The sequence below is a fragment of the Danio rerio genome, chromosome 20, assembly GCF_052040795.2.
Source record: "Danio rerio strain M-AB ecotype USA chromosome 20, GRCz13ab, whole genome shotgun sequence".
Classification (NCBI taxonomy): domain Eukaryota; kingdom Metazoa; phylum Chordata; class Actinopteri; order Cypriniformes; family Danionidae; genus Danio; species Danio rerio.
The window spans coordinates 38,013,823-38,037,138 of record NC_141040.1 but is presented as its reverse complement, the minus strand read 5'-3'; the positions used below and the strand labels follow the sequence as shown (position 1 = coordinate 38,037,138).

Below are 23,316 nucleotides of genomic sequence, written 5' to 3'. Positions count from 1 at the left end.
TATTTTTAGATAATGAGTCTATTGATTGTGCTTACATTTCAAGGCTGCTTACCAAATAAATAAATAAATATACATGAAATAATAATTGAGTTTTTTTAGTCTGTGAGGGAAAAAAATAACTTAATGCATTTCAAGTTTAATGTAGATTTTTTTTAACTCTAATATTTTACAAAATATTTATCTGTGACATTAAATCATTAACTTTTCTGTTATTCTTTTTTTTGTGATACAATGTTTTATTGTTTTAGTATACATAAAGACATACTAGTCTCGTTTATGGTGTGGGCAAAAGATTACCACAAGAGGCATGCGAAGCAAACCCCAAGCCTGCACAATGCGGAGCTGAGTAAAATGCTTGGTGAGTACAGAAATATGGGTGACATTTTTCTATAAAGTTGTATTACTGCTTTTACTAACATGAACAAAACATGAACAATACAATTACACTATTTATTCATCTTTATTAAAGGTATTTAATGAAAATGAGTAACCGATATTCACTGAGAAATGGATACAAATATTCATTTTCAAAATGGGATATAGTGATTTAGGTTATATGTAATAAACAAATTAATGACATTAACCAGTAGCAGTGCTCAAAAATGCATAAAAGTCAACAACCATTTAAAATGTAGTTCATACCAAATGAAACCTGCTGTCATTTTCTCAACCTCATGTCAATTTAGTTTTTTGTCCCTCCATTAAAACTCTATTCACCAAAAACTTTTAAAAGTATTTGTTAATTGTACATGCTTCTAATGGGTTTTGAAAGACATGAGGGTGGGTAAAATAATTTGACCAAATGTTCATTTCATTTTTGATATTGTGGCCGTGTTGTTGTGAATTACTATTTAAACATATCAGAATTTATATGCAAACATTTCAGAATGCTTAAAATATTTTTTTTTACAATAAAACAGCCCTAAAAATTGCCTAAGATACCCGAGTTGCCTCATAGCCACATAAAAGAGCTTCTTTTGTTATATAACAGAGATAAGGGTGGATTCAATTCTCTAGCTTGTGGTTTCTTATTTGTGAATTTCCACAAATCAAGTAATTGCAGTTTGTTCAAGATGCAGTCGGGAATTACAGCACTTAGTTTGTAATAAACACACCGCTATTCTTCTAAGCTGCATGTGTGTGTGTGTGTGTGTGTGTGTGTGTGTGTGTGTGTGTGTGTGTAGGCAGAAGAGAGAATTTCTGTGGCAAATAGCCAAGATGCATTAAGTGGATAGATTCAGGGGTCTGCACATCAACCTATCCTCAAATGACCTATGTAGTCCTCTACATTTACTGTAAGTCAGACTCCAAATATCTCAAGAGTTAAACAGCTGAAACTGACTCCTTATAGTTGCAAAATGGCACACAATTTTACTAGCTTTTTACAGTGACAAACTTAATATTAGTAATATTTCAAATCAGTGTTAATGTTCAAATAAATTAAAGTGATTAGTTCATTAACTTTTTTTTTTAAAAAACCGAGTACCTTTTGCCCTAAAAGCGACAATTTGACTTAACTTAAAAAAGGGAGTAAACCCATTGAAATTTGGAACTATTAAGTTGACTGAACTTAATTTCCATAATTATGCACATAGTTCATTTAGGTTGTTTTCACACCTGCCTTATTTAGTTTGGTTGAATCGCACTAGAGTTCGTTTTCCCTCTTGGTGAAGTTAGTTTGGGCAGGTCTGAATGTGGCAATTGCATTTGAGTGCACACCAAAAGCGGACCAAAAACAAACCCTTAAGCAGTTCGTTTGTGATGAGAACATGATCCCAACCGCAATCCCAATCCCAACAGACCCAACCGCAAAAAGTACTGCGCCTTTTGGACTAATTCAGCTGCCTTAGTCTGATGAGCTGAGCACAATGTACCATTTGTTGCCCTTGGTCCAGACCAAATGAACCGAACCAAAGATGTGAAAGCATCCTTACTTAATTTTAACAACAAATTTACTCACATTTCTTCACTTTGACTAAATTAATTTCTTAAAAAGCAACAAGTTTACTTTTTTTTTTAAGTAAAGTAATGAATTTTACAGTGTATTTTATACTGATGTATAAGTTCCCTCTCTTTAGTATATTAAGTTCATTTAATTCCAGTGCGGACATTCAAAAATTACATTATCTAACATTAATTAATAGGAGCTTGTTGTAAACTCTGGCCTAATTGCGGCACATTAATAATGGGATATTGTTGATACAACTACAATTTACAAGTGTAAAGTAAGACGTCAAACTGATCATAGATGATGTAATATTTAAATCTCCATTAAGAAAACATACTTTCCATATCAAAAAGGTAGTCCAAAGTCTAGTTCAAGTATCTAAAAAGTCTTAAAGGTTCTTGATTTAAGACTTTTTAGATATTTAGACTAGACTACTTTTTAGTCCTATTTTCAGACACAAATAAGCCAAAATTAAGTGTTTTTCATTAAAAGTCTTTCATTTAAAGTCTTTGCATTGCATTGACCATTAGCTGATGATTCAGATGTTGTTCTTCTGAGATGGTCTATGTGCCAGACATTCATCAGGATTTCACAATTATTTCTCTACAATGCCCATGACCTTTGTACATCTGTCTGGGAGCAAAGTGCAGCCGCTGGTAGAATGCTATCAAGTTCACCAGAGACCATATGAAATCGCACTCTAAAAAACTCGAATCAATTTTTTCATACAGTATATGCTCCTTACACTCAAACGGAGAAAGCTGTGTATAGTGTTGTTGAGCATGGCAAGACTCAGTCTGACATTAGTCACAGACTCAGGAACACAATAGGATTTGGAGAGGGCTAGTTCAAATCTTTTGATTGTTAATTACTGGTCAGCTGAGGTGTGGCATCTCCAGCAGGCTCTAATTCATTAAGCCTCTAACTAACAGTTCTGTAATACACACTGACTAAGGAACAGGATAGAGAGAGCTGTATTGAATTCTTTACATATTTTAGGCTTTGCATATTTATTATAATTTTTGTATTTGCATGTAATCAAATGAAATCAACTTTTTTAAACATCTTAATTTTTTTAAGTTCATTTTATTTGGTTTATTAATGGAAACAAATTATGGCCTTTTTTATAAAGCTTAATATTGCTGTTTACACTATAGTGCATGATTTTTGTTCTGGTTTATGCCAGGCATCCACACTACTCTGGCTTCTTTAACCCACAAAAACTGAGTGTTTTGAAAACACTGAAGAACCTGTTTTAATTTGAAAACAGCAGGGTCTGAAAACACACACATTTGAAAAACTAAAGACTATAAGAGAAAAAGAATATCTTCTGGACATTTAGGGTAATGACTTCATTAAATATGATGACAGACAATCAAAGCTTAATTTTTAAATATCTGAATAGAAGCTTTCACTGTAAATATAACATGACAATATGATGTAGGAGCGATCAGAATTAAAGAATTTAAGAATTCTGTTAGTTCCAGTATTGAGTATCATTTCCTGATTCATCAAACCCCTCACAAGTGACCATTAGGCACCAGATAAACAAGAACTATAGATAACCAGTGATCATGAATGGTCATGCATCATGTGGTTTAGGTTGTATAGTGCATACTTGTCAACCTCCCGTTTTCCTAGGATTCCCCTGTATTTTACAGTTCTATCCCGCTATCATCCTGTAAAGGTATTTTCCCATATTTCTCCCTTTTTTAAAATCTATCTATGAAAGGTGGCAATAAAAATTAGAGAGCTGATCCTCCCTATACTCAACCCATACAGCGGAACCACCAGGGGATGCCCCTTGCTCATAAATGTGAGTCTGTTCTGTGCTTTCATTTAATTTAGGCGTGAAAACACTTTAAAATAAATATAAAAATGGCATGATTCCCTACCTTTTCATTACAGGCGCAGCTTCCACTATACAATCCTGAAAATAGTCAGTTCATGTCAGACGCGCTCCATAGACACTGTTTCCCAAACAGATTCTGTACACATGATTTAAAGCTGAGCTAAAGTGGACACTGGGTTTTTAGTGCATGTTTGAACAGACATATACACATAATAATAATAATAATAATAATAATAATAATATTAATAATTGAAACATCTAAACATGTCGACCATGGAGGTTATTCTTTTAAACACAACAAATTTTGTCTTAAATGAGCATAAACAGTTAGGAAAGCAGTCAAATGCTTTCACTAGATCTGTGCATTTTTAAAGTGACACCTCTGTTATTTAATGTAATGAAATTAAATAGGAGATTAATTTGCTGCTCTTAAATCAGAATGTTTAAATTACATATTGAAGAAAAGGTTAACTAAGATTTGATAACTTGATTCAGTTTTTTTATGATAGCTGTTCATTTTAACAGGCTAAACTGTTTGCTAATTTATTTGCAGCTTTTTCTAATGTATTCTATTCTTTGTAACTAAAAATAAAAAAAACATATTACTGACTGTTTCAACTGTTTATTTACAGCTCCAGATCAACATATTTAGTAATTTGGGGATTTAAAAAAATAATAATTGTATTATTGGTATTATTTTTACATCCCCATGTTGACAGGTATGTAAAGTGTTGAAGGAAATTGTTTTCTGAAACACAGTAAAAACAGCAGTAACAGCAGTATAGACGATGAGTGTTTTCATTCTATAATGCTGTTTTTAAAATGGAAATGCACTAGTGTAAATGCAGTCTCAGATGCCCTAAGAATGTTACTATTTAAACTATTTATTAATCAACGCTTTGGATGTTCATTTTTGAACGGAAGCCAAAACTATTTTTTATGTGTTTCTTTGCATACAAATGAGCTGCTGCTCCCTAACCCCCTTTATAGAAGAAGGTGGAGCCTTTACAGTCTATGTCTCAGATACTCTCATTGCAAAATATTGGCTTAGTTTTGATGATCATGCCAGTTCTCCAGCATCATGAAAATGTATTATCTGCATGCATGTGTCAGCTTTGGCAGTTGGAATATACAATGATATAAAATTTCTGTGAGCACACATCAAAAGCAAATGCACAGCATTTAAATAAATGGCAAACGTATACATAACCATATCAGAAACACACAGTTAATTACATCTGTGAACTGTTAAAAGGTGGAAAAGATATCCCATTTATGTTAGATTTGTCTAAATCAAAATGCAAATGAAATTCTTTGCTCTTCACTGAATAACTTTAGAAGCTTAATAATTTTTTTGATCTGACATGAATTCTTACTGATCTATTGTAATAAGGCAGTTATGGATGAAGCTTGTGATATCACAATAAGGGAAATCTGTAATAGCACATTTTCAGTCAATGATTATGATTTATGGCTATTATAAAAAGAGTTGGTGAATTTTTATTACACACAGACACTAACACTCACACACACACACAGACTATGGATGCACATTATTGTTTAAACTAAATTATGTACTGCATGAAATCCCAAAAATGATTATGACAACAGGTTCTCATCTCTAATAACAATAAACACACACACAATCTACTAAATCACTTATTTCCATCCTAAATAAAGTTGACATCTGATCAATAATGACATTAAAGCCTCTTCTCAACTGTTATTAACCACCTGTCAAGAATATAGGGGTTGTGAGGAGGGCAACAGACACAATAAGACAAAAGGGGGCAGAAGTGATTGGGAAATGGGACACTGTCCCACTCTATCCCAGTCTGCTGTGGAGAGCCGCAGGACATTAAATCAACCCTGATTATCGCCATGTGTCTATAATCCCCCAAAAGCCCCAACTACACAACTCACACTTCAGTTATCAACATTACTTCATTAACCCATAGTTTATCAGCACACGCTCTTATTGATATATGAATGATCAACCTATACAATCAAATAAAAATAATTTACATGTGGGTGCTACCAGAATGTCTGCTTTTAATATGACTAATTTAAGGCTACAAATGAATATATATGCAGAAATGAAAAAAAAATTAAGACCACTTGAAAATTTCCTTCTAAAGATCTTTAAAGATCTAAATCAGAAATTAATATTTAGTGAAATAACATGCTTTTCAATCACATAAAAGAAAATGTTAGTTTTTTTTGATCAGCTCAATTTCTGCAAAAAAATAAAAATTAAAAAGAGACAATATTTTTGTTTTAAATTTAGATAACATTATACCTAAAACAAATATTCCTATTTTACACACACACCTATGCCTTATAAATATATACGTTTTTATTTATCAACAGAAAACTACAGAATTACAAATTAAATTAAACTGGGTCAATATTCATTCATTTTCCTTCGGCTTAGTCCCTTTATTCATCAGAGGTCGCCACAGTGGAATGAACCACCAACTTATCCAGCATATGTTTTACACAGCGGATACCCTTCCAGCTGCAACCCATAACTGGGAAACACCCATAAACTCTCATTCACACACACACACACACACACTACAGAAAATTTAATGTTTTCAGTTTTCCGATTTTATTTTTTTATATATTTGTGCATGTATGTATCTATGAACAATAAGGGGTGTAACAATACATGTTTTCATCCCGAACCAACACCCCTAATGGGGGTCACAATTTGGTTCATGCAACATCCAACAACGAATACAGATGTGCCAGTCACTAGAGTTGGGCAAAAAATACACCACAGCAGTGCAACAACTGGAGTCATTCACAAAGAATACAACTTTCCTCCAAAAATGTTTCTACCATGTTGCTGTTGTCATGCCAACTGTAAATTGTTATACACTGTAAACAGAAACTTGCAATGCTTGTTCCACAAAGATCTTCTGATTGGGCCACTGCTTTTAAGGGTGCTTTCACACCTGGTTCAATTGCCTGGACCGAACCCAAGTTCAATTGTCCCCCTTGCCACCTTCTCGGCTGGTTTGTGTTCACTCTCTTTTTTTCCTTCTGAACCTCGGTACGCTTCCCTCATCAAGCTGATGTTTTGTGTACAGCTGTTGCTATGTGACTGCCACGAAAGCAAAACAGCAAAATTGAGACATATGCATATCACGATCATTCAGACATTATTACTGCTTGCACTGGGTCAGTCCTGCTTGTCACCAATATGCAAACCAAAGTTTGTTGTATCATTTCACTACCGTTGGTATTGCATTCATATAAGAAATTAACCATACCAGACTTCGCACAAACCGTACCCCAGACCACCTCTTTCGGGTGGACTTGGGTACGGTTCGTGGATGCGCACCCGAGTTCAGAAGACAGCGTTCACACTAGCTAAACGTACCGAAATCTGACATCAAATGAACCGGACCAGAAGTACTAGTGTGAAAGCACCCTGAAGTGACATTGTTGAGCACTGCTGCGTGTCAAAGTTTAAATTGTTTTACCTGGACACTGTTTAAAATCGCAGTGCCCGTGTGTGAGACACTGAAAAGTGTACAGTAGTCACACGCATCTGTCAACCATGTTTCTACAGAAGAATTATGAAAATATAAGGTTGTGTCTCACCTTGTGCACACACATGTCAGTCTAAGCCCCTTCTCTATACAAACAACAGTTGTTGTCCACTGCACCTCTGTTATGCATAGACAAAGTGCTAGCATTTTGATAAAAGACATGACAGATTTAAAGTTTACTGAATCTATGCACAATTACTGTTTTTCTGCTGTTTAGGAATTATGCTCAACCTATCAAAATGTAATAAACAGACTCTAATTATAAATTTGCATTTTTTATTATTCTATTTATTTTGAACTTTTATATCCCAAGAAGCTTTTCAGTATTGTAGCTGATTGTGACCATACACTTCTGGATGGAGATTTGTTGCTTATTCCTGTTGTACAAAAACCTGCATCAATCCGTGACCCCAAAATATAGGTACGTACCAAACTGTGACTTCTGTGGACCGTTACACCCTTGAATACATATAAATTTTTTCCAAAACAAAGTCTAAAAACATGTAATACTTTATACTGACCCATCGTTATTTCATTCAAATACAATTGTCGATAATATGGATAATAATCTTAATTTAATTTTATGAAAAGAAACACAAATTAACATTTTACTCAAGCACGTACCTATCAATGGCAGATCTAGAGAAATGAAAATACCTCTAAAGTGTTTTTTTTTCCGGAGCTGTATTTGTATTGCTGTATCTGATAAAAGACACACACACACACACACACACACGCATGCACTATACGCTCATGGTCATGCTTTTTTTATCAGTACTGCTATAATAATGCATTATGTTCATACTAATGTCCTCAGAATCGCTGACAGAGGTGAAAATGAGCAGGACTTGTGCCTTCAGGAGCTCTCAGGCATGCTGGGATTTTTTTCATGGGTATTATGGAGCGCTGTTACAGATGTAATCCAATTTTCTGGAGCGCTTGTGTGTTTAAGAACATGTGTGTCCTGTTTGCACTATAGATATAGGTCTCTATGCTGCTCTATTGACAACAGGGTCAATGCTTAGCAAAGGAAAAGTGAAGTGGATACTGAAGAATAATAAGAGTATCAAGTAATGAAAGCACATACACTGCACATAAATGTCAATGAACTCTGATTGCGTCCTCTAGTAACCTTGGTATTACTCAAAACATGCACAATTTGTCACAAGAATTACTCGCCTTTTAAATAACTAATGCTGACAAAGGCTTTACTGTCACACATTGAAAGGTAAAATAAGGACATGGATGGATAGATAGATAGATAGATAGATAGATAGATAGACAGATAGATAGATAGATAGATAGATAGATAGATAGATAGATAGATAGATAGATAGATAGATAGATAGATAGATAGATAGATAGATAGATAGATAGATAGATAGATAGATAGATAGATAGATAGATAGATAGATAGATAGATAGATAGATAGCAAATGGTCAAAGAAAATGCTGACATTTTGGAAACAAAGCTCACAGGAAATGAAGGCACATTAATCATAATGTTTCAAAACATCCTGTCAAGTCATGACCTTTCGGCATATGATCATCTGTGCCAAAAAGCACAAACTCAATTAAAAACCTAAAGGGTCTGTGATATCTCGATGATCCTTGAATTGTATCACTTGAAATGTAATGATCAGCAGAAATCAGCAGGGACTGTTCTGCTGAATATTGCACAAGAGTCAGTGAAGTAACTGCTCGTGTTTATCAAAATAAAACCCATTCTGAGTACTCATAAGAGAGCCTATCAATTTAAAAACAGTGGCTGACCCTCGGTCTCCTCTCTGGCATGATCTCTGGAGAGCTGCACATTTCAAAACAATGTCAAAATGACCCATCCATATTTTCTCTGGCTGCCAATGTAATCAGTGTGGCAACTGCGGTCTGGTTTTTGAAAGCCTGATGATTATTTTAACATTTGGTAAAAATGTTTTTTTAGGTATTTTAGGACAGTATTTGTAACATTATTTAATGCCCAAAAATGCTATAACCCATTTTGCATGTGTTAGTATAGAATACATGCATCTTATTATAAATTGTGCTACACTGTAAAAAAAAAATCCATAAATTAACAATATGCTTTTTAATTGCATTTCCTTTTATTGTATTAGACTGTGATCTTTTTTCCAACAACGTTTAACCTGGAAAAGTTTTTAAAAAAAGCGACTTTTAATAACATTTTTAATAGTTAAAAGTGATATATTTTCTGGATTGGTGTATGGTTGGTGATAAGTTACAAAAACATTGTAATACACTACCAGTAAATTTTTTTGTTATTTCACAGACTTATTTCTCTATATATTATTTCTTATCCATTATATTATTTCAAAGTACTAAAATGTCTGTAAAACTCACTTTGTTAAACTGTGGAGTTGAATTTTCAACATCAAAAGTCGTCAGAGCAGAGATCAAACTTCCATAATGCAATTCACAACCGTAAATAAACTGAAAACACTTTTGAATCTCAAAATATACAAACTGTGTTTACCATATATTTTTTACAATGTAGTTAATGCTCTGCATTAGAAATTAGGAAATTTACTGCTAGTCTGACTTAATTTGAATAATTATGCACATCCACTCACCGTCCACTTTATTAGGTACCTTACTAGTACAGGGTTGGACCCACTTTTGCCTTCAGAACGGCCTTAATCCTTTGTGGCATAGATTCAACAAGATACTGGAAATATTCCTCAGAGATATTGGTCCATATTGACATGACAGCATCACGCAGTTGCTGCAGATTTATCGGCTGCACATCCATGATGCAAAGGTGCTCTATTGGATTGAGTTCTGGTGACTGTGGAGGCCATTTGAGTACAGTGAACTCATTGTCATGTTCATGATCTGAGATGATTTGTGCATTTTGACATGACGTTTTATCCTGCTGGAAGTAGCCATTAGAAGATGCTCAGGTAGGCTGTGGCATTGACACGATGCTCAAATGGTACTAATGGGCCCAAAGTGTGCCAAGAAAATATCCCCCAGACCATTTCACCTCCCCCACCAGCCTGAACCATTGATACAATTTCAGGATAGATCCATGCTTTCATGATATCAAATTCTGACCCTACGATCTGAATGTTGCAGCAGAAATTGAGACTCATCAGACCAGGCAACATTTTTCCAACCTTCTGTCGTCCAATTTTGGTGAGCCTGTGCGAAATGTAGCCTCAGTTTTCTGTTCTTAGCTGACCAGAGTGGCAGCTAGTGTGGTCTTCTGCTTCTGTAGCCCATCTGCCTCAAGGTTGGACATGTTGTGTGTTCAGAGATGCTCTTCTGCATAGCTCAGTTTTAACAAGTGGTTACTGTTGTCTTTTTATCAGCTGGAACCAGTCTGGCCATTTTCCTCTGACCTCTGGCATCAACATGGCATTTGTGCCCACAGAACTGCTGCTATCTGGGTATTTTCTCTTTTTCGGACCCTTCTCTGCAAACCCTAGATATGGTTGTGCGTGAAAATCTCAGTTGATCAGGAGTTTCTGAAATACTCAAACCAGCCCGTCTGGCACCAACAACCACGCCACGTTTAAAGTCACTTAAATCACCTCTCTTCCTCAGAAGGCGCTCAACCTGTGGTCTGTGTGATTCCTAATGCCCCAGTAAAAGTGAAGGGGACACTATACTGTCAGTGGGCACCGTCTTCCAGATAAGACGTTAAACCGAGGTCCTCACTCTCTATGGTCATTAAAAAACCCAGTGTCCTGGCCAAAGTCCATCAATCAGCCCTTACGATCATGGCCACCCAATCAGCCCCTTCCACCGAATTGGCTCTATCACTGTCTCTCCACTCCAGCAATAGCTGGTGTGTGGTGTGTGCGCTAGGGCCGTTGTACTGTGGCTGCCGTCGCATCATCCAAGCGGATGCTGCATACTAGTGGTGGTGTGGAGAGACCCCCCTCATGATTGTAAACCTCTTTGAGTGTATTGACATACACGATAAATGCGCTATATTATTACACATTACATTACAAATGCATTGAGCTGCTGCCATGTGACTGGCTTATTAGAAATTTGCATTAAAAGGCAGTTAGACAGGTGTACCTTATAAAGTGATTGGTAAGTGTAGTTCTCCTACGTAATTGTAGGCAATGGCGAAAAGAACATTTTATGTAAAGTCAACTAAACACCTCAAAAGCAATAGGTTTACTCACTTTTTTTTAAAGTAAAGTCAACCATTCACAATTTAGAGTGTATTCATCTAACAATAGTCCAAAAATATGTCATCAAACAAGACATACCTAGTCATATTTTACATGTGTAGCCATAGATTCTTGTCTGTTTTATTGCTAGTATATTTTTGGACTATTGAAAAAAACGCTTGCTGGGTTGTCACAATGTACACTGGATATATTTTTTATTGCCTTGATGTGACAATCTATGTACAGTAGAAAATGTAGCAATCGGGAAAACATCATCAACTGTTACAAAACTTCTGAAACTGAGCTAGTTCATAGCTTGAGGGTTTTGTGAAGAATTAATGTTAAGTTTCTTTTATGACTAAAGAAACAAGCAAAAGCATATAGTCACAAACATTCACCCTAAATTACAAATGTCCGCCTTTCACATACATTCTAGTGTAACCCTACCCATTACCATAACTTTATAAAACAAGCTCTTGTAACTCATAGGCCTACAAATGAGTTTTATGTGCTAACTGTAAACAGCATATAAGCTACTGCAATTAATGAGTTACTGTATTTTTAAGTTCCTAAAGGGAACAACTGTACATGCTGTAAACTTCATACACACTAACAAATGTTTTCAAAGGAGGCTAGACTGCAAACGGGATCTAATAGCACAAGACAGAATCATGTGTTTCCTTTTCTGCCCTACTCATAACCTTTAGTAACTTCAGCAAATGAGGGAGTTGAGGAATCAAAGTGAACTGGTAGAAGGAAGGATATAAAGGAAGAAGAGGGAGTCTCTGTCTGTATTATGTCAGTGCTGAGTCATATGAACTGTAGGTTGTTTAAAAGCTGTCTAAAGAATCTCAGAAAAAGAAACTTGTAGGATGTTTCTTTACCGCAAACCCTATAATCACAACATCCAAAAATTCACAACACAGGCTATCAAAACACTAACAGGTACAGATAGTAAATTTAATTTCACATGGTTTCTGTTATATGACCTCTACATTTTTATCACTGCACATTATTTGTTAATGTGTTTATTTTCTAACCTTCTATATAAATCCCATGTGAAAAACATCCACCACACGCTGAAAAATATGTAACTTATACAGACGTTGTACAGCAGCATGCATACCATGGATTAAATACGCTATATGTATAAAGCAGCCAGACACCACACCCATATGTGCTTCTTAATCACATGCATTAAAATCAGGCATTAATGTTGTTTCTCCCTAATGGCTTTCACTCTTCTCAAACATGAGAGAAACCCAAGCATCAGTGTAGTTGGGCACTTGTTATAGGACCAATGTCATCATAAAGCAAAATGGCCAATGTTTCAGTCATCAACGTCATACTATTTTGGAATGACGTGAGGATGAGTAAAGAATGACATGTTTGTCATGCCATTAAATAGAGGCCTACATAATGTCAGCATAACTGTAATGTATGTTTCACCCAAAACAAGACCATGCAATTATTTAAAACCAAGAATTGATTCAATTAGGGCTGCATTATATTGTAAAAATCTGACATTGTAATATTTTTTTTTCTACGATTATATTTTAATATGAATGCAATTTTACCAGATGGAATTGATGACTCTACTTGTAAGGAATTCATTATTTTAGACTGATTGGAATGATTCTGTAGGGAAGTGAATCATGAATGAATTAAATAAACAAATTAAAAGCATAAATAAATATAATGGAGCAAAGATACAAATGAAATAAACAGTGCTTTCTACTTATTGGGGAGTCTAACAGTATTCAGGTACCAAAACTGAATTATCAAATGTAAAATAACATTCTATAACTATACATAATTCACTAAAATTCAAATATTTCCTTGATGTTTTGATATTTTGAGCTCATATTACTATGAAAACTTCCTGTAAGTTTCAGAACTCAACATTTAGCTTTTCCTCTAAAATCAGCTGATACTGAAAGTCTGACAAAATCACAGCTTCTGGAGTTTCTTGCTCTATAACACAGGTGTCAAAGCCAGTTGCTGGAGGGCCACAGCATGCACAGTTTAATTCCAACCCTGCTTCAACACACTTATCTGTAGGTTTCAAACAAGCCTGAAGGTCACAATTAGTTTGATCAGGTGTGTTTAATTAGGGTTGAAACTAAAATGTGCAGAACTGCGGCCCTCCAGGAACTAACTTTGACACCTGTGCTCTAAGATGTAATGAGGACAGCATGGTGGCTCAATGGTTAGCACTGTCGCCTCACAGCAAGAAGGTTGCTGGTTCGAGTCCCGGCTGGGCCAGTTGGCATTTCTCTGTGGAATTAGCATGTTGCTGCTGGAAGGGCATCCGGTGTGTAAAACTTATGCTGGATTAGTTGGCGGTTCATTCCGCTGTGGCGACCTCTAATAATCAGAGGCCGAAGGAAAATGAGGGAATGAATGTAATAGGATGGATCAGTGAACCCTTCTACTTCACTGCCTGCTTAGCCCTGTTAATATGCAAAACTGTTAGCCAATCACAGCAGTAGGCGTTTACTTCTGAATCTACAATGGGCCACGCCCACCCAAATAGAGCCTTCTGATGATAAGGGTCAAAAATAGAACAGAATATAGTAAATTACTTCAATATTATGATTTTTTTTCAGTGTAAACGTACCTCAGACCTCAGAAAGTTACAAAATAAACTTAATGCCTCATGACCCCTTAAAGTTACAAACAGAACAATTTATTGTGCTTGAAAGGTTTAAACTTTCTTGAAATGCTCACGAGCCTTGAAAACAATGATAACAAATGAGAAATCTTTAACTTTAGTCATTCAGTTTTATTTAAATTTATGGTTATGAATTGCATTATAGAACTTTAAACTTTTTATTATGTTAAAAAACTGTGCAATTCAACGGAGAGAAGTTTATTAACATTTTAATCATATGAAATAATATACTGTATAAGAAATAATATAGGGATAATATAGCGAGTCTGTAAAATAACAGAAATGTGGCAGTTTATTACCAGGTGTTTGTACTGTCATTTGGGTGAGACCAGCAGGGGGGCTAAACATGTGGTCTGTGTGGGTCTTAATGCCCCAGTATATTGATGTGGACTCTATACTGCTCAGTGAGTGCAGTCTTTCGAATAAGACGTTAAACTGAAGTCTTGACTCTATGTGGTCGTTTAAAATCCCAGGATGTCCTTCGGTGCATCTCTAATGTAAACTAACTTATTATTAAAATGGAAAATTCAGAAACTTCCATAAGGAAAATAGGAAACTTCCATAAGGCTGACGTCAGCATTGTGCAAGTTGTATTTGTTGCATCAACACTTTCAGAGAAAGACAGAAACAAAAACAGAAGGAATAGTAGATAGTGAGTGACCGTCAATCAGCCACGACAACTTCCATCACCGCTTTGAATTGTGTGATTAAATGAGAGTTTGCTCTTGTCATTCAAAGTATTTACACACACACACAAACGTCCCTCAACAAAACTATTGTCAGAGACAGAGAGAGCGAGAGAGATGGTGGATATAAAGAGCAGGAGAGAGACAGAGAAGCATAGAAGTGATGGGGGTGAAGTACTGTGAATGTGTGATATATAAAGGGATATACTGAAATAGATTGATCCGAGCAGACTTTCCCAAAATACCCACAATACTCTAGTGCCTCCTCACCCTGATCTATAACAGCTGAACAGCATTAGAGCACAAGAGCCTTGCCAATTCTACTCTTACTATCAAAGGCTGAGTGCGGAGGTCACAGATTAATTATACAGGTTACTACTGACATGCTAAGAAAATATACAAGAGGCTTGAAGCTGACAGTAAAGACATTGATAGAGATTTCCAATTTGAATTAAGTGCTGTTTTTAACTTTCTGTTTATCACGGAATCATGAAATGTGTCACTGTTTTCAGAAATGCACATTAAGTAGCACAACGTATTGATGATAAATAATAACAGGAAATGTATGAGCAGCAAATCCTGCAGAGAGAGAGGGAGTTTTGAGTTTATTACCATATCAGCTTTTATGGCAAAAACAGATAACAGACATTTTATAAATAACACAAGTCTAATCATGTTTCAACTTCACTATTTTAAGATATATATGAGATTTAACTTGAAATACAGTGCTGAGCATTTATAACCCCTCACAAATCTCTCTTTTAAATCCATATTTTTAATCGGATGCTATACAATATTATGTTTGTGCATATATATGTACAGTACAGTATATATATTAGATTAGTCGGTACTAAAGCCAATCCTGGAGCTTATCCAACAAGATAACTTTATAATATAATAATAATAATGGTCTACAAACTAGTACACACAAATTTATGTTATAGAAAATATTTAATACAAATTTTTAAAAGAGGAAGAATTTAAAGAAACAAAAAAACATTTAAGAAAAATTTAGTTTTTGCAATATTTTGCTTGAATTTACTTGTATTCCTTCAATTTCTAAATATGTTTGGTGACTAAAATATTATTTGAATAAATATATCTGTTTAATAAATCTGTTTTGTTTAAATGCATTGAAATAAATTGCCTATATTCACTGAGAAATAGATAAAAATATTTTCAAAATGGCGTGTACTCAGTTATGCTGAGCACTGTAGGTCAGTTTAATGTACATTGATATTTAATATTGCTAATTTGATTCAACTTAAACATTTAGGGCAGCAATTATTTTTTACTGTGGGTTCACATAACACTAAAGACCTGGAGTAATTATGGTAAAAAAAAAAAAAAAACTGCTTCGCCATTACAGGAATAAATCACATTTTAAACTAGTAAACAGTAACCCAAAAAATACTAGCAATGTTTCCCAATTCAATCATTTCTTCTGCAATTCTGCTTAATCCGATGCAGGTACATATATAAATATTACTCCTCATATTTTTTTTATATAACAACTTCATTTATTTGATCATAAATAAATACACTTACATAAATATAATCATTTAACATTAATTTATTCATTCATTTAATTTCATCCTTTATTTATCAGGGGTTGCCACAGTGAAATGAACCACCAACTTATCCAGCATATGTTTTATGCAGCGGATGCCCTTCAAGCTGCAACCCAGCACTAGGAAACACCCATACACTCTTGCATTTACACACATACACTATGGCCAATTTAGCTTAATCAATTCACTTGTAGCGCATGTGGTTGGACTGTGGGAGAATTGGAGCACCCGGAGGAAACTCACACAAACACGAGGAGAACATGCGAACTTCACACAGAAATGCCAACTGACCCAGCTGGGGCTTGAACCAGCAACCTTCTTGCTGTGAGGCGCCCCCATAATTTAACATATTTTTAAAAATATTTTAAAGGGTAGTTCACCCAAAAAAATTTATTCTGTCATCATTTACTCGTCCTCCATTTGCTCCAGACCTGTTTGAGTTTCTTTCTTCTGTTGAAGTAGTTTTTTCTATAGATGTCAGTGGCTGCTTTTTTCCAACATTCGTTAGAATATCTTGTTGAGAAAGAATCTCAAAAAGGTTTAGAACCCATTAAGTGAGTAAATTTAAAAATAAATAATCATAAAAAAATGTGAAATTTTATTTGACAGTATTATACCTTACAATCAGTAACCCTAACCCTAATCATTTAAATAAAAGCTAAAAATGTCAGCCATTTAGTGACATAGCAAATCAAATATTTTATTTGACATTATATTTGATTAAATTGATAAAAGTCATTTATTTGGGTTAGAAGAATTGCAATTATTTTTTAAAAATATATATATTTCACTTTATAGGACAGTAGTTTTTCTTCTGATCAATGACATTTAGAAAGAAAATAATGTAACAAATGCAGTGTTCCACACAATTCCTTCACGTTGCTCCAACTCAGATCATTTAAGTTAACTTAATTGTTTTTTATCAATTTTAGTGGATTGAACATAAAACAATTAAGCTATCTTACAAAACCCCTCAAGAATTGTGTTGATTCAGCTCATTATAAATAAGTAGTTTTAACAACCATTGTGTGTGTATAGGAAACCGAACCTTTTTGAAAATGTGCAATTGGCCATGCAAAAAACAACAACAACAACACCTTTCTAATTAAACAGTATATACAGGAATCAGAGAGTGAAATTCAATACCTTTTAAGACCTTATTTAAGACTCTTTTTATACATTTTAAGACCTTGTAACCATCTTTTAACCAGAAACACTGGCGAGATTTTAACTTGCATTATATTAACTAAATATAATTGTATGAAACTAATACAAACCTAAAATATTATCCATATACTGAATACAAATCTATGAAATCTAGCTCATTCAGCAGGTTGGCGCCTGTAGAACTGCAGAAATAATCGTGTTGTCTTGATTACTGCAGTAAACAAAGCAGCATGATGTCAAATCTAGTAGGATTTCATTTATTTCACACACACACACCATCCTGATATTCACAGATTTAATTCAGACAAACTTTAGCAAACAACCATACATAGCATAATCAAAAATAATACACGACTGAATACCTTGCAAAATAGCATTCAAATCTTTTTAATGGCTTTAAATTTCTCTACATTGATTTATCAACTTTTAATACTTTTTAAGACCCCGTGGACACCCCTAAATTATGAATTTGACCTGGCTGGAGCCAAAAAGATAAATAAAAACGAGTGTCTCAATTTAGGAATACACTAGATAAAAACAAACCAAAGAGAGGTGTATGAGAAGAGGCTGCCAGACTTGGATAGGCTTCCTTAGAAACACTAAACAGACTAACAGGTTGACAAATGCATACAGCACGCAGCATACCAACACATCCATACACATGCTGCACATGAAAAATCAACTCAAAATAACTTCATCATTTCACACTGCACAGTTCTCTCTTCATCCCTTAACTAAAAGCCTATTAAAGTATATTAGTCTAGGATCTGCTCTTAAATTCAGATACTATACCAGTCTCGGATCAGCTCATATTATCATATACTCACATTGACTATAGTGGCCATTCTCACCGCCGTGACTCTGACCATGAAGAGGCAATGCCGCCGGATGCCACATGACCGCGGGCACCACTCAACCAAACCTCCACGGGCACAGTTAAGCACCTGTCCGAGCACAGACTCACTCCGCTGACAGAACAGATGGGATATGAGCGAAGTGGGGACGGCGGTAGGGGGAGGATCCGCAGGGAGGAGTCTGCTCGTTTATGGGATTACTGGGATTATCGACGATTGAATCCAGCAGGAACCGTTTACTGCCACAAAGATCAGCCTCTTTCCAAGCTTTGACAAGTCTCCTTCTGCACAGACTACGCTTTTTGCCTGCCCCGGACTGAGGCTCAAAGTGTCATTAAATCTATCGCTCCAGATGGGCCACCTGTTGCACGACCAGGGATGAAGTGCACTCAAGTGTGTGTCAGATTTAAGTAATGAAGGATTCAGATTTGAAGATTTACAGTGGACGTTCTTTTTAAATAGGTTGTGTTGTGTTTATTGTAATAACACATGAATGCTTCTATTAATGCAGTGAAGTGCCAATGGATGGCCCCTTTTTTTAAACTGTACATACACATTATATATGTACTATGAACAGCCAAATCTGTTTGTGCCCTGCATAATTGAGTACACCCCATTTTGAAAATAAATAATTTTATCAATTTCTCAGTGAATATGGTTCATATATATTGTTGCATTTCAACAAAACAGATTTATTAAACAGATATATTTATTAAAGTAATATTTTAGTCAGCAAACATATTTAGAACTTGAAGGAATACAATTAAATTCAAGCAAAATATTGCAAAAAATTTACAAACTATAACATTTCTACAAAATTGTAAATATTTTTTGTTTATCTTAATTTTTGCTATTTTTTTTTAATTTTATTTACTATTTTTCCCTAACATATTAATTTGAGCTACTAATTTTTGAACCATTATAGTAAGGTATTTTGTTAGATAAGCTCCAGATTTGGCTTCAGTACTGATTAAACTAATGTATATGCACAAATATAATATTTTAACGTGGCCTACAGAAAATATTCATTTAAATGAGAGATGTGTGGGGGTGTACTCATTTATGCTGAGCGCTGTAACTATTGCACTTCTAACTTCAGATAAGGATGATGACAGACATGTTGGCTCTCACAATTCTGATATTTTTCTCACAATTCTGTATTTTCATCTCATAATTCTGACAATTTATCTGAGAATTGTAAGGAAAAGACAGAATCTTTCTAAGCTTGTCTTTTTCTGCACACATTTTGCTAATAACTCTCATGATTTTAAATTAAGTGGCACCTTGAAAGCCCTTTAACAATGCAACAGACTTTCTACAATGTATCAATACTGCTGCCGTTACAGTTTCATTGAGAGCCAGATAAATGGCAGAGGGAGCTGACTTTATATGACAGAATGCCTTCAGGGTGAATCTAAAAAAGCCTCTTTAATATGTCATTCCTATAAAAGCAATGCCCCACATGAATCAGTCTGAATGAAAAGAGACTTGAGATCACACAGAAGACTGACACAATTGGAGCTGCCTGTAGATATTCTATACCAAAACATGTATTACAAGTAGTCCATCTCTTATCGCTAACAAAAACATACAAAAACACACACTTGATATAACTAAATATTAAAATTGATCCTTATTAAATAATAAATAAAATTGAACTAAGGCTCATTGGAAATATGTGCCTCTGCCGGCACTGTAAAAAAATCCATAATTTGACTTAGCCTGGGTCCCGGAAAAAATTAAATAAATAAATAACGGGCATTAAATTACAGAAGTTTACTGTTAAATAATGGACGTTAAATCACAGAAATTTCCTCAACTAAAATTTCTGGAAAATTTTCTGTAATTTACAGTCTATTATTTTATGGTAAATTTCTGCAATTTAACTGACGCTATTTTACGGTTTGTAGAAGGAAAAAAGAAGGAAAATTACAGATTTTTTTACAGTGTACGTTTTTGTAAATCCTAAATTACGTTGCTCTGGGTACATTTCACTACACGTTTCAGATGACAACTCCACTAGAGGGCAATGCCTACATTTTTGCGACTCTAAAATATGTTACGTAGGGTACGACTTCGTTATATGTTTCAGATACGAGTGAAGGCTGTGCTTGTCAGAAAATCACTGACAGTGAATCTATCATTTACTAAAATATGATTTGTTGTATGTTTCAGATACATGTTCTTCTATGCATGAAATGAGAAGGCAGGGCTTGTCGTACAGTTCACTGTAAGAAAAAAGTGAACTGCAACTAAGAAGTTATGCCTGTTGCAATAAATATATTTTGTTGTGCGATATGTTGTCATAGAAATTATTATAAGTGATATTATTGTCATTGTAAGACCAATTTATGCCACTGCTTATATAATGATTATACAAGCATGTAAATGGGCATACACACTTTCAAGGGACAAAAAAGACATGTAAATGCCTTTGGAAATTGGCTTTAATGTTACTGGTGAATCGTCACTTTTCTGAAATTGGACTGCAGCCTAGAGACAGAACTCCTTTAGACAACTTCTTCCAAACCATCAGTAGTTTTCACGTCAGGAAAATGTGAAAAATCACTTTTTCTCACTTGTTAGTAAACATTGTTCCTCCAACAGAGATTAGATGAGTTGACAGACGCTGCCGTATCAGCTAAAATGTTGCAGACATTCACTTTTTATGCAAAAATGATGGCTGATATACAGTATATTGCATTAACAAAATTATTGAGGTGCTTGTATTGCATGATGAGTAGATATGTTGATTATTATCTTGATTTTACATTGTATATAGTGAGCTACCAAGCAAACAGACCACACCAGAAAAGTTGTTCATATGGAGATAGATAAATGTATTCGATTACAAATTATAGACAAGGTGTTAAGGTGTTTTGTGGTATTTATTTATTATCGGGAACTTAGCTATACAGTACCTACTATGTAGATATCAGAGAACAGTTTTGAGTCAATGCACTCTATGGCAACTTCAGTGTTTTCCTCTTTGTATTATAACATGTTTGGTCATTAAAAACCAAATATTGTGCAAATGTGCTCAAGTTAAAACCTGTTATTAGTAAAACATAACAAACATTATCTATAATTTATAGATAATTTAGGATTTATGTAAATGTTTTAAAGCATTTATTAAACATTAAGATGTAATGAAGTTTTAGTCACTGACTCACTTTATTTTAGGGTCTTGCTATTAACAAACCATTATCTAAGACTTTTAGCTCAATAAAGTAGTAGTTTACTGCTGGTAGTAGATGGGTTTAGGTATTAAGTAGGATTAGAGATGTAGAATAGATCATACTTCATAAATACTAATAATCAGCTAATACCTTAATAATAAGCAGATAATAAGTCAGTAGTTAATAGTGAGAATTGGTACTTAAACTAAAGTATTACCAAAGTTTCATATAATCATTGTTCTTTACACACCAAATTATGCATCACAGCCTTTTATTAGTAATTGTTGTCTTGGTGAGCATAAACACCTTCTGTAAAAAAAATAGTTCCAGCCTGCAGCCTGTGTTGACAAGCATGTGAACACAGTTCAGCCTCGCTGTGTGATGTAAGGCTTCATGTCTAACATTTCAAAGCTGTATGTCCTCTGGGAAGCAATCAGGGTGCGAACACATCCACCGATCAAAATAGATTTCCACCCTTGCCCCAGTCTACTTTACCCCAGACTTACATTACCCCAGTCTGTTTATATACACACAACAAGAAGCAACTAAGAGCCAAAATAGCATCTCTGCTAGTTTATCCACCGCAGAAGCTAGGGCTGCAACTAACGATTATTTTAATAATCGATTAATCTGTCAATTATTGTTATGATTAATCGAGGAATCAGATAAAAAAAAGCATTCATTTTGCAACCCTTTATTCAAAAACAGAATTAAAATCTTTAGAAAGTGCATCCCTGAGCTCTTATAATAATAATAATAATAATAATAATAATAATAATAATAATAATAATAATAATAATAAAATAAAAAACTAACTTAGTAGTTTTTCCAGTTTTAATCCAAATATCTAAAAAAATCATAAATTAAGATACATACTAAAGACACATGAAATAGCATTAAAAAAATGTCTTGTTTTCTAAAAAAAACATCAAAATAAAGTGATTGTTTGCCTAAAACAAACAAAATTAATTTTTCAAAAACAATCTTCATGAGATATAATCTCAAACAGAAGTTTTAAGCATCACTTCATTTTTCTTGTCTAGTAATCCTGATTTAAGTTTTTTAGATGTTTGGACTGAAATGAGACAAAATATCTTTTTTGCAGTGTAGCTATACATGACAACAGATGGAAAAATTAATAATCCAAAAAAAGGCAAGTGAATAAAAATGTGTCTTTAGTCTTGCAATGCAAAGTGCACAGTAACTACACCACCCATGCTTTACTGCTGTTATTAACCCTTTCACTGGTGAGTTTAAAAGATTCTATCTGGCCCATCTGAGTTTTGTGTGATCATTATTTTAGAATGCTTACCCTTAAGCATGGTATATACTTCTGTGTCAAGTAATCGACGTGACCCAAGCATACCGTGCATTTATACATCGGCATGATGTTTGTGTTGCTCTGCAATAACACTTCCGAAACGCTAGCTGGCAGTACATTTTTATGTTTCTCTGTGTCGAGCTTCTTCTCTGGTGTTTTTTTTTTCTAACATACAAGTTGCTCAAACTCACTCATTTCGAGGCTGACGTGCAACAACTTTAATCATAAGATCACAACATCGGGAGCTCCTTTACAGAACTTGACACTTGTAAACACTTGCTGTATCGGGCTTGTGAGGCTTTCACCCCAGCCCACAATCGTCAGCAATACCAAGCCGACCAATCACAGAGATTGCGCTA

At 34.6% G+C, this 23,316-nt stretch overlaps 1 protein-coding gene and 1 long non-coding RNA gene across 3 annotated transcripts in view; both read right to left on the bottom strand.

Moving 5' to 3' along the window:
* Positions 1–23,316, bottom strand: part of rxrgb (retinoid X receptor, gamma b) — a 41,033-nt gene that overhangs the window by 14,708 nt on the left and 3,009 nt on the right. The window contains exon 1 of one of the 2 annotated variants that reach the window (XM_087296591.1): positions 18,431–18,775. Within the exon in view, the coding sequence (XP_087152717.1) occupies positions 18,431–18,500 (70 nt within the window). The 5' untranslated portion in view covers positions 18,501–18,775. 2 annotated transcript variants of the gene reach the window in all.
* On the bottom strand, positions 10,785–16,201 carry LOC147839381 (uncharacterized). The gene is made up of 3 exons (XR_015518673.1): positions 12,043–16,201; positions 11,278–11,996; positions 10,785–10,983 (listed from the first exon to the last, which is right to left on the bottom strand). It is a non-coding gene; the product is annotated as an uncharacterized LOC147839381 (long non-coding RNA).